Source organism: Balaenoptera ricei, chromosome 7 (genome assembly GCF_028023285.1).
Source record: "Balaenoptera ricei isolate mBalRic1 chromosome 7, mBalRic1.hap2, whole genome shotgun sequence".
Lineage (NCBI taxonomy): Eukaryota > Metazoa > Chordata > Mammalia > Artiodactyla > Balaenopteridae > Balaenoptera > Balaenoptera ricei.
In genome coordinates, this window is record NC_082645.1 from 667,835 (window position 1) to 680,751 (window position 12,917).

A 12,917-nucleotide genomic window follows, 5' to 3' on the forward strand; every position below is an offset into this window, starting at 1 on the left:
ATTCAAGGAAAAAAGTTACAAGCTATATTAGCCATTTGTCCAAAGTGGATGCAAGTGAGAAATTGAGTAAGGTCCTTAAAACAAGTCAAGCAATATACCGTTAGGGACCTTAATGTGACAGCAACTCCCTTTTGCAACAAAATAATAGTGACTGCATTATGTGGCTGGCTGAGGGAGAAAAAGGGAAGGGAGAATAAGAAGTCACTCATGTATTAGGTATAGGCACCTCGAACTTCATCATGTTATTTTCAAAACCAGTCCAGAAAGACAGTATTTACTACCTTTTAATAGCATGGTTAGTTCCTGAATATTCAGAGTGACTCCAAAAATATTCCAACGTCAAGTTCCTGACATACCATTTTCCCATGTTTATACAAAGAACAATTCTGTTCCTTCTCACCTGCCGGACTTTGTGGATTCTGGTAACAAGTTCATCTGCAGGAACACTTCCTGCTATTACTTCCAAGGGAATTCCACTGTCTCCAATAAAGAAACTTGATGGAACACACACTACAGGATCTGTACAGTTTAATTAAGTCTAACAATTCGTGGGAAACAAGGGAATAATTTTATGAAACACTATTGATAACAAAGCAAAAGAAATCATCTTTGTGAATTTCACAATATAATCGGCTAACATGTTCACAAAATAATTTCAACTACCCTATCACTATGCCTGTAGTGCATGTGATATGTAAATTATGATTTATCTATATCACATATATAAGTGGAAAACATCCACTACATTCCCCTCTATCATAACTTTTACATCTATCTTACCTCTTGCTAGTTACTTCTAACATTCCAACCAAACTGCATCATATTGCTTTCCAGCTATTCACAATTTATAAAAACTCCCCAAGGGGACTTCCCTGGCGGGCCACCGGTTAAGACTCTGCACTCCCACTGCAGGAAGCAGGGGTTCGATCCCTGGTCGTGGAACTAAGATCCTGCATGCTGCACGGTACAGCGAAAAAAAAAAAAAAAAACCAACAAACTCCCCATGATTCCATTTGCTACAAGGTACTTACTGTCTCAAAGGACACTTAGTAATATAAAGTTTCCATAAACAAGAATGCATGAGTTCCTAAATAAAAATGAATAATTTCTAATTGTCATGAATCAACCAAAAGAAAGGTAAATCCTCAAGCAAAATATATATAAAACCAATTCTTCATGGAAAGGATACAGATCTGTGAAAATTGTAGGCAGGCTTCACTGTAAAACAAAATCAAACAGAAAATCACTAGATGAATACAAGTATTTCCCAAATATTGAGTTGTTTTTATAAAAATTTACTGTAGCAATTACAAGTATTTTTCTGAAACTATTAGTTCCTTTCATAGCCATCAACTGAAAGGGGAAAAACGTAATCCTTATCTCACAGACCTTTTTTGGTTTGTTTTATAATTTTCAGATTAAAGAGCACTTGTTATGGCAACCCACAAACTGGTGGCTGGATCTGGCACCTAAAAATCAACTTAGCATCTGCCCCATGTGGCTTCCTCAGCAGCAAGTATTTCTGAATACAGTATCTTAACTTGTAATAAGAAGATATTAATACCTGTGACTTACTTGTGCAAGTGATAATACAATACTTTATAATAACAAAGGATTCAAAACAACCTAAATATCCACCAATAAAAACTGATGAACCATGCAATTACAAAAAGGAAAAAGGTATAAAAAAGTATGTCAAACTACTACCATTTTTGTAAAAAAGGGGAGGAGAACAAATATATTTTCTTGATTTGGTTGCCTCCAGAGAAGAGAACTGGGTGGTCAGGGACAGGGATGGGAGAGAGACTTTACACTATAATATGAATAAAAGACATTGATCAATGTAGATGAGTAATTCCAAGAATCAAATTAATGCTTCCAAGAACCAGAAATCTGCTTCATTTTCTCTGAATATAAGGCATGATTATCATAAAAACATCTGAAAATACAAAAGTATAAAGAATAAAATTACCAAGAATCCTACCTTTTCAGAAATTACCACTGTAAACTTTTGATGCATTTCCTACCAATCTATTTTCAATGCAGGACATAACATAAACTAACACGTTCCTAGAACATTAGGTAGCTTTGTTATTATTATATAATAAATAAAATTTACTTTTCATAATTTAAAAGACACACTAGATTCTATTAGTAGACTGTCCATAATGAAACAAACATCAACCATCACTATACACAGGTAACCCTGCAGCTGCTAATAGAAATTTGTTTTTAAAAATACTGGATATATCAGTCTGTATATAAATCTCAACAATTCTGAAATTCTCATTTCTTCCACATTCCCAATAAACCTCTACATTCCTTCTGCCATTACTGACTCTAAAAGGTGCTTCTGGAAGATAATGAACAATATCAATGACACAGCAGACTCTTTTTAAAAAACTATTACAGCTCAATAAATATATAGTTCAGTAACTGCTGCTGTTGTGAGGCAGACTACACTATGATTTGCTTTGTGATGTTTTGTTAATAAAGAAAATTTTTAAATAAAAAGTTTACAAACTTATAGGTAAATTTCTGAATATTTTAATCTTGACAGTAATTTTCATTTTGACATTACCAATATCAAAAGGACAGAACTACCACTTTAAAACTGCTAGTGAATTAATGTTTACAGGCATTTATCATTGATGGCTGCTGCTAACACCATAAAGAGAGACAACAGAGCATTATGTACCCTCTAATGGAAGAATGGAAGACTTACAACCATCTACGAAGTAGTCTTAAGGGGGAAAAAACCTAACCTGAATCCAACTGTCAATTTACAGAAAATAGAGGACAGAGTAATAAACTAAATGACACTAACAGAGCTGCAATGAACAAAACCCGTACTGTAGGAAACTACATAACGAATGACCTGGTTTCCCAAAAAAATAAACTGCAAAGAAAAAGACAGAGAGACATAGAGGCGAAGCCTACAGAGTAAAAGAGACTTGAGAGAGATCAATGCATCACAATGTGTGGACCTTGATGGATCCTGAACCAAACTGTAATAAATTAAATTAATAATAAAACCATGACTGATGAGAGAACTGAAAATTTGAACACTGAGTAGATATTTCAAGTTAAGAAATTAGATTCATTTTTGACGTATTACAGTTATGTTAAAAAAAGTAAGAATCCTTATCGTTCAGAGACATACCAAAATATTTATAGATGAAGTGACATGATGACTGAGATTTATTTCAAAATTATATGGGATGAGTTGAAGTGGGTGAGGGAATAGATGAACAAGACTGACCATGAGCTGATAACTGTCGAAGTAGCTGACAGTACAAGGGGGTTCATTACACTACTCAAGCACTTTTGTGTGTGTCTGAAATTCTCTATCCCCCCACAAAAAAAAAAAATTAACGGGGGGAAGAGGGATGTATTAATAAAACAGACTTGTGGTTATCAGGTCCTACGATGGACCTATAAATGTCCTTATTCTTATTGAACAAAATGGTTCCATTTTCAAAAATAGGATCCAAAAGAGTGGTCAACCTTTCAGAGATATTTAATATATGGTTTACAGTCACCTCCAAGTTTTTAGAATCTGAGGATCACAGTTCCTTTGCATTACTGGTGCATGTCACATAGCTGCTTGGCAGATCAAGAATTCATAAGTTTTTCAGTATGATATAATGATGAACTTGAAAAATGGCAATCAGAATTTAAGTCCCTAAAATGTCTTAGACAAAAATGAACATTCTTATAGTCTAAGAGTATCACCATAAATCACAACCAAAGACAATGGTTAAAAAAAATTTTAATTACAAGATTAAAACATAAGCAAACCTTTTGGTATCGATTTTAATAGCAACAAAACTGTTTGAAGACGCTTCTGTCACTTTCTCATCTTCCCAACTTGCAGCCATCTGTGTAGACTGCTCATCATCACCTGTAAAACATTTCAAGCATTCTTAAAACATAAGGCCAGTATCTGCTGATTCTTTTCCCTGGAAATCTGGAACTTCAAATAAAATGTAATCTCACAAATAATACTTTCTATGAAATTTGAAAACTGAATTTTCCATAAATGAAAAGTGTGACTTATATGCATTGTTAACATTAATAAAAAGTAATGAAAAACAAAATACTGCTATTTAGATTATACAAAGTGTTTTCTAAATGAAGACATCCGAATTATGATGCAAATATTATCACAATAATTAGAAGTCATGGGCAGAAATGTGACTACTTTGGCTTTTCTACATATGATTTTATAAAATAAACATACAATACTTTTCCTTTATGCAGCATCTTTCTGTTGAGTTCAATGCCCTCCACACACACCCCACTTATTTTCCAGAATTCCTCCAAGGTAGACAGAAGCAGGTGCAATCCTGTCTGCAGTTCTGGACCTGTCTTTTGTTATAGGCATACTAATTATAAAAGTTACACTGATCCAAAACTAATCTATGGTGACAGAGTTCAGCACGGTGGCTACTTTGGTAGAGCTACTATTGATTGGGAAGGAGGATGAAGGAGGCTCTGGGGTCTTGGAAATGTTTATATCTTTTTTTTTTTTTAATTTTTATTTTATATTAGAGCATAGTTGATTAACAATGTTGTGTTAGTTTCAGGTCTACAGCAAAGTGACTCAGTTATACATATACCTGGATCTATTCTTTTTCAAATTCTTTTCCCATTTAGGTTACTACAGAATATTGAGCAGAGTTCCCTGCACTATTCCATAGGTCCTTGTTGGTTATCCATTTTAAATACAGTAGTGTGTACATGTCAATCCCAAACTCCCAATCTATCCCTACCCCCCAGGTTCCCCCCTGGTAACCATAAATTCATTCTCTGTGAATCTGTTTCTATTTTGTAAATAAGTTCATTTGCATCATTTTTTTTTTCAGATTCCACATGTAAGTAATATCATATGATAGGAAATGTTTATATCTTATCTGAATGATAGTTACACAAGTGTATTCATCTATAAAAATTCATCTAGTTGTTCACTGAATATATTTAATATACTGTATGCCATACCTCAGGGACAAAATGTTTTAAAAGTTATACCTATCAAGAGATTATTTCCATTTTAGACTTGTAATATCTAGATTTTGGCATAACCACTTACTGGTGGGCAAAGGGAAACTTACCTGAGTTAAGTCACTGAAAAATATTTCTGAGGTTAGCAGAGCTAAGTGCTTTTTCAAAGGTGAGCAACCTTTGCCAATTTATGCTTAAAAAGGCTTCAGGTCACATTTCTTGCTTTACAAAAATGAGATCTTTCTATACCTACTCTTTTGTAAGCCGCTTTCTTCCCATGTGTGTTCCCGCCTTCCCCAATTTAATCCACCCTTAGCCTTCCCCATTTCAGTTATCTGTTAATGGGTAACACCATCCTTTCAGTTCTCAGGCCAAAAAGTTTAGTTATTCTTGCCTTCAACTGACGCTATCTCCAAAATATATCCAGGGACTTCCCCGGCAGTCCAGAGGTTAAGACTCCGCGCTTCCACTGCAGCGGGTGCGGATTCGATCCCTGGTAGGGGAACTAATATCCCACATGCTGTGTGGCATGGCCAAAAAATTAAAATAATAATAATAATAATTTTATATATATATATATATATATATATATATATATATATATATATATTTTAAAGCACCTTTCTTTAAAAAGTCAGATCAGGGACTTCCCTGGCGGTCCAGTGGTTAGGACTCCACACTCTCACTGCCGAGGGCCAGGGTTCAATTTCAATCCCTGGTGGGGGAGCTAAGATCCCATAAACTGTGCGGCGCAGCCAAAAATAAAATAAAATAAAACAAAAAGTCAGATTACATCAACGCTCTGATCAAAATTCTACAATAGCTCCCTATTTCCCTCAGAGTAAAAGCAAAAGTCCTTACATATGACCTCAGGCCTTCAGTTACCTCTCTGACCTCATTTCCTTTTACTTTTTTGCTGTCCCTTTCCTTCCTATCCCTTTCCTTTCTATTCCTCAAATATTAAAGATATTCTTGCTATAGGTCTGTGTACTAGTTGTTTCCTCTGCCTGGAATATTCTTCCCCCAGATACCTACACGGTTAACTCTCAACTCCCTGAAGTCCTTGCTCAAATATTATCTTCTCAATACAAACTTTCCCTAATCACTACTTTAAAATTAAACACTTCAGGGAGTTCCCTGGTGGTCCAGTGGTTAGGACTTGGTGCTTTCACTGAGGGGACCCAGGCTCAATCCCTGGTCGGGGAACTAAGATCCCACAAGCCGCGCAGCATGGCAAAAAAGTAAAATAAAATTACACACTTCAAATATTCCCAAAGCTCCCTCATTTCCTGATTTTTTTTTTCTGTAATACTTATCACTTTCTAATAGACTATGCGTTTTACTTATTATGTTTACTGTTTATTGTCTGTCTCCCTCCACTAGAATGCATGTTTTGTGAGAGCAAGGATTGTTTTCCTTTTTATTTACTGATATAACTCAAATGCCTACAACAGAACCTGGCCTACAGTAAAATACCTGGAATATAGCAGGCTCTCAATAAGTATTTTGTGGAATGAATAGCTAAATTTCTGGTATAGTATCTTGGCATGCCTACAAAAACTTGACTAATGCTGCACAGTTGAAAACATTTTTTGTGAAATGAGATCCAGGAATATTCAGTAATAAGGGGATTGAGAAATCTGGCCACGGAAAAGTAGACAGGGACTAGAATGCATCCACAGACCAAGACCAAAAGAACGCCCATTAGCAGACCCCTAGATGTTGAAGCAGCAAATGGGAAAACTATCATTTGCAGTGAGATCATTCTGAGCACATCTTCAGACACTATGCGGTGAGGAGAGATGTAAAATTCCAAGTAAATGACAGGATTATCAACCTAGAAAATAGCTATATAGGAACATTTTTACTAAACTTAGAGAAGGCTGTGCGGTGATAGGGATTTTTTTCATTCATTCTTTCTTTCATACATTCACTATTTTATTCCACATTTACGTTGTGCTAGGCACTGAGCTACAAACTAAATATAAAACAAATGAGATACTATATGCCCTCAGTGGAGCTTAAAATCAAAAGATACAAAAAAAAGTACTTGTTTGGTAACTCTAAGTAGCTATAGTGTTTACCGTGCTGAAGAAAAAAAAAAAGACCTCTTTAGATTGGTCAGGGAAGCCCTCTCTGAGGTGATATTTAAGGTAAGACCTAAAGGATGAAAGAGCTGAGCCATGCCACAAGCCAGAAGAGTTCACTACACAGAAGGAACTTCCGTGTAGGGAAAGGGCTGTGTGATTACGGTTGTTGTGAACAACAGGGAGCAGGAGACAAGATGAGACTGAAGAGTTAAGGGTCCAGAGATGACGCCCACACTTCGGTTTATCCAACTGGATGTAAGGTGGTGCCATTTACTTAGAAGTAGAACACTGGGGGGAAAAAAAACAGGTTCAAGCAGTAATACTTTTAGGCTTGAGAATCCTGTGAGGCATCCAAGTGGGGATGTCAAGTTGGTACCTGGAAGGATAGATCTGCCACTTCTTAGGCCGATGTCCCTCACTCCCTCACCTATGCTGTATGACGTGGACAGGGTCTCAAATGTTCCATCCCCACTAGCAATGTCTGTCCATGAGTCAGGCTAGTGCAGCAGCAGCTGCTTGACCAACAGAGATGGAAGACTGAATGGAATTACATTAACTCAGCAAGAGTTATCTTAACACTGCTGGGTGGGATTATTAATCGCCAACTTCAGTATCTTTAGTTTCTTATTTTTAATCAAATTATGAACTGTGCTGTGGACTTAGGTGGGCCAAAGATTTTAGGAGAAAACATTACATCCTTGGTGGTATGAGCAGTATCCAAAAGTAAAGCCACTTAAAAGAATAGTACAAACTCTGAAGCAAAGAGCTGCAGACGCTACAATCAGTAACTCCAACCTAGAAAAACTCAACTGGTCAAAACCTAGAGGGTTTCTTAGTCTATTTTAACCAAAAAAAGAGGTATGAAATAGTGTCTGTCAGTCACAGAGATTTTAGCCAACTAACAACACTAGTCAGTGAACCCACACCTCTACTTCAGAATCCTTGTCAGATTATTCTGTCTTCCCAAGAATAGAATCAAAATCTTCTTCAGTTTTATATCTTTCAATTTACACAGCTATAATACTTTGAAAATCCTTGTTAACTCGTTGACTTAACTAGTAGTAATCTCTCTAGTCTCTTAACATCAATCCTACATATTCTTTAATTCATCCATGAAAATTTCAGTAAAATATAAACAATCTACCTAAAATGCTTCCCACTTGAGTGGTTATATGAAGCAATGATTACCCTTAAGACCACTCCTTCCAACTACAGAGACTCCCTCCAACTATTATATCTTTTTAAAATTTCAGTGAGTTGGTATATTACTATCGAGGTCTCAGACGTAAGAAAATCATGAGTTCTGGCTGTATTCTTCAAAGTCAAGAACAGAGGTCTAAGCAACCTATAAGTGTTGCAGTTTCATGACTCCACTGTCTACATACTTCTGGAGTGACACTAATCCTACCTAATCTTGGAGATTAACTTCCTAAAACTCTAGAAAAACCAACAGTATTTTCAATGAGTCAAGGGACTGACTCCTTTGGCAGATTGCTAACAGTCCTCCTGCAAACATTCAACAGTCACTGATATTCTAAAAGCATACGACAAGGCTTCCCTGGTGGCGCAGTGGTTAAGCCAATGCAGGGGACACGGGTTCAAGCCCTGGTCGGGGAAGATCCCACATGCCACGGAGCAACTAAGCCTGTGTGCCACAACTACTAAGCCTGCGCTCTAGAGCCCAAGAGCCACAACTAGTGAGCCTGCGCTCTAGAGCCCAAGAGCCACAACTACTGAGCCCATGTGCCACAACTACTGAAGCTCCTGTGCCTAGAGCCCGTGCTCCACAACAAGAGAAGCCACCACAATGAGAAGCCCGTGCACTGCAACGAAGAGTAGCCCCGGCTCACCACAACTAGAGAAAGCCTGCACACAGCAACGAAGACCCAACGCAGCCAAAGATAAATAAATAAATGTATAAAAGAAAAAAAAATAAAAGCGTAAGATACATGCTCATCAGTAAAGTTAATTGAAGAATGTATGTATTATATATACACACAAAGCCCCAAAGATCTATAACTTTATTTTTCTATTGTAATAATTAGCACTACTGTTTCCAAATGGGTTTCCAAATATTTAATGAAATCTAGCATTTCTTCTAAATTAACTGGTTAGCCCAGGAGTGCCTTCTAGGAACCTTTGGACACCATCAAATGTGTTTTCTGTTTAAAAATATGACTACCATAATCCTAGATTTCCTGATTTCTACACCAATTTCAATAACTACCTAAATTCTACAACTGTTCAGTTTTTTTGAGAAACAAAAAAGACACTCTTTTTTTTTGAAGCTGCTAAAAAAAAAAATCTGTCAAGACAAGATATAAATCCTTTTTGTGACAATGGTGTATGTCATTTTACCACTGTGGACGTAAGTTTCCTCATCTATAAAATGGGCATAATAAGCCCTGTTCTACCAACTGCCAGGATCAATTGAGATTATATATGAAAAACACAACTTAAAATATCATTAAAACTATTACTGTACTCTTAATAAGCATACTAAGTATCATTATCATTCCTTTCCCTTTTTTTTTTAATAAAACAGGACTACTTTTTTTAAATAAATGTATTTATTTTATTTATTTATTTTTGGCTGCGTTGCATCTTCATTGCTGCGCGCGGGCTTTCTCCAGTTACAACGAGCAGGGACTACTCTTCTTTGCAGTACAAGGGCTTCTCATTGCGGTGGCTTCTCTTGTTGCAGAGCATAGGCTCTAGGCGTGTGGGCTTCAGTAGTTGTGGCACATGGGCTCAGTAGTTGTGGTTTGCGGGCTCTAGAGTGCAGGCTCAGTAGTTGTGGCACACGGACTTAGCTGCTCCGCGGCATGTGACATCTTCCCAGACCAGGGATCGAGCCCGTGTCCACTGCACCGGCAGGCAGATTCCTAACGACTGCGCCACCAGGGAAGTCCTCCTTTCCCTTTTAATCCACTTATTTCCTTACAGGTTTACCGCAGTTATTTATTTATGTGAAATATAACTCTAAAAAAGCGTTAAGAGAATGTAAACTACTCCAGCTCTTCTAATTAACAGCACTGGGCTAACATTTTAGCATAATTTAAAACAATTCAAAATTCCAAATTTAATGTTAAATGAAACTCATATTCCAGCAACTTGCTCTTCACCGCAGTGCATAAAGTTATAGGGCTATTACCTAGCCTTCCAAGTCATGAGTTAATGATGAATAAGCCGTTACTAAACACAAATAGTTGAAATAATACACCTCAAATTAACGGTAGTCACAAACACTGATTTGGTTCATGTAATGAGGACCAGCAAAACCTCACAGAGGCAAAGCCTTACGGTAAATCTAGAAGATTTCAGTAATAAAATACGGAGCAAAATAACCCAGAGCAACACGGCGTAAATGAGTTAGTACACCTTCTGAAACTGTAGCTATGAGACCAGGAAAACAACAAAAAGAACCAAGGCTGGTGTGTCTACTTCTTCTAAACAAATGGTTAAAAAAAAAAAAAATCAACTTGCAAGAAAGCAATTATTCCACATTAGATTCACCACTCCCATATCACTATAAAAAAAAAAAATCAAACCTATATAGACCTCAAAAGTTTGCGTTTCAGGAACATACGAAAGCCAGTAACCCTGAACATCAGGTGCTTTCTCTTTGTTGATTACCGATGACACAGCTTTCTTCCTGACAGTCCACAACTAATTACAAGTAAAACCGCCTGCCTAATGGCCCGTCTCTCTTCCCACCTACACACTAACTACACGGGCGTTAAAGCCTCCCGAAGTGGATCCTCGGGGACAGAGCGCCCTACCCGGGGGGCCCGGGAGGCGGCGGTGGCGTCAGTGTACGCGCGGGGTCAGGCTCGGCGGGGCGCTGCGGGCTGAGCGGCGAGGGCCTGCTCCACCCGTCCCCTCGCCCCGCGCAGGGAGGTGACCGCGGGGCTTGGCGCGCTTTGGGGGCGAGGCCGGGGCCGTGCCTCCCGCCGGGGGCCGGGAGAAGCGGGCGGTGGGGGCCAGGCCCGGTGCGCTCCAAACGGACGGGGGAGGAGCTGAGACGCCAGGGAGACGGGCAGCCCGGGCCTCTTGGCGCCCGGAGGAAAGGCTAGGGGCCCCTGGGGTTAGAAGTAGGCCGGAGGGGGTGCCCCGGCCACGTCTCGGGCCCTCGCCTCCTTCACCTGACACGAACACCACGAAGACCGCGCCGCTCCTCTTGGCCGACGCGATGGCGGCTGGAATGGCGCCCTGGAACCACAGCATCGCTGCCCTCGGGCACAGGCACTCGCTCGCTGTGTTGTCGCCTCGGTCCCGGAGCTGGCCCCGCCCTCTCCGTCGTTGGGCCCCGCGGCCCGCCTCCGGCTCCGCACCGGTGCGCAAGCCCGTCAGCGGCCCCCAGGACGCGCGCAAGCGCGCAGGCCGAGGCGCGCCCCGCGACACATGACGCCACGCGTCGCCGTCAGCACCGCGCTCCCGTGCCTTGTCTCGTTGGCAAGTCGGTGCGTGTAGACGCCCGCGAGACCGCAGGCCCTGCAGTCCCGGAAGTGGAAGGAGGCAGCGGAAAGGATGACTAATCGCTAAGTGGTGTCGGCGGCGCCTTCCTGAGGCATGACGGGAATTGTAGTCTTCTTAGGCTTGGTTCCTTTAATGTGGGAAATGTCACTGTGGTTTCCCGGGCACGGCTAAGGGGGCAGCAGTGAGAACCACTTCACAATCTATAAAGAGGAGGAGAAGTGGCGCTAGTCACCGGGAGATGCCACTCTCGGCATTACTGAGACCTTAAATGTGGAGGAAATCATCCCCGCCCCGGGTGGAACCCTGCGTAGTGGGACCATGTAATTGTGTATTATGATTAGTGGCCATTGTGCGATAGGGTGGATGTCTCTCGGTACAGAACTAAACGGGCTTTGTAGGGATTTACTGCAAGGCTTTGATTTCTATTGGACTTAATTTATCAGCTCAACCTTGAAGAAAAGAACCACAGCAGTCACCTTCTGTAATACTGTACAGCCCATGTACCTGAGGGGAGGTATTGGTTGAACGCAGACCTTGAGTAATTTCCTTGTAGTTGGTTAGAGATCATTCCAAACCTCAAAGCGCTTAGCTACGCTGTTGCCACAGCTGTTTTCGAAAGTAAGTCAAAAGCAGAGAATAGATAATGATGTATTTTCCAGCTACTTTTCAAGGTAATACAAAAGAGAAGAATAGATAATTTTGTTTACGATATCAAAGTACTGTGATCAAGATAGGGCACTTTGTGGTTGGTTGCCATTAAAATGAAAACTGATTCATACTTAATACTTTCTTGAAATTACATGGTCTCTATTAACTATTGGCTAAAGGCTTGTATGGTTTATTTAAAGTTGCATACGCTATTATATTAGACATCCTACATCATTTAAATTTCTCTTCCAGCAGTACAGTCATTTAACAATCCTTGCAGGATTAAGAAGGAGCTACATCTGAAAATATACCTTTCCTACAAATATTTAACCTAAAAATAGCTAACATTCTTTCCGATTTTTTTTTTTTTTTTTTTTTTTTTTTGGCTGCGTTGGGTCTTCGTTTCTCCGCACGGGCTTTCTCTAGTTGCGGTGAGCGGGGGCTACTCTTCGTTGCGCTGCGCGGGCTTCTCACTGTAGTGGTTTCTCTCGTTGCGGAGCACGGGCCCTAGGCGCACCGGGCTTCAGTAGTTGCAGCACATGGGTTCAGTAGTTGCAGCACTCAGGCTCCAGGTGCACAGGCTTCAGTAGTTGCGGCACGCAGGCTCAGTAGTTGTGGCTCGCGGGCTCTAGAGCGCAGGCTCAGTAGTTGTGGCGCATGGGCTTAGTTGCTCCAAGGCCTGTGGGATCTTCCCGG

At 40.0% G+C, this 12,917-nt stretch overlaps 1 protein-coding gene across 2 annotated transcripts in view; it reads right to left on the bottom strand.

The window, feature by feature from the left end:
* The window catches only part of UBXN4 (UBX domain protein 4), a 33,686-nt gene extending 22,103 nt beyond the window's left edge, over positions 1–11,583 (bottom strand). Inside the window, exons 1-4 of one of the 2 annotated variants that reach the window (XM_059927570.1) lie at positions 11,240–11,583; positions 3,802–3,904; positions 1,190–1,218; positions 401–519 (exon numbers count right to left, since the gene is read on the bottom strand). In XM_059927570.1, coding sequence (XP_059783553.1) covers positions 401–519; positions 1,190–1,218; positions 3,802–3,904; positions 11,240–11,321 — 333 coding nt within the window. In that variant the 5' untranslated portion in view covers positions 11,322–11,583. The remainder of the gene's footprint in view (positions 1–400; positions 520–1,189; positions 1,219–3,801; positions 3,905–11,239) is intronic. The other variant, XM_059927569.1, reaches the window with a different exon arrangement.
* Between the last annotated feature and the right edge of the window lie 1,334 nt (positions 11,584–12,917).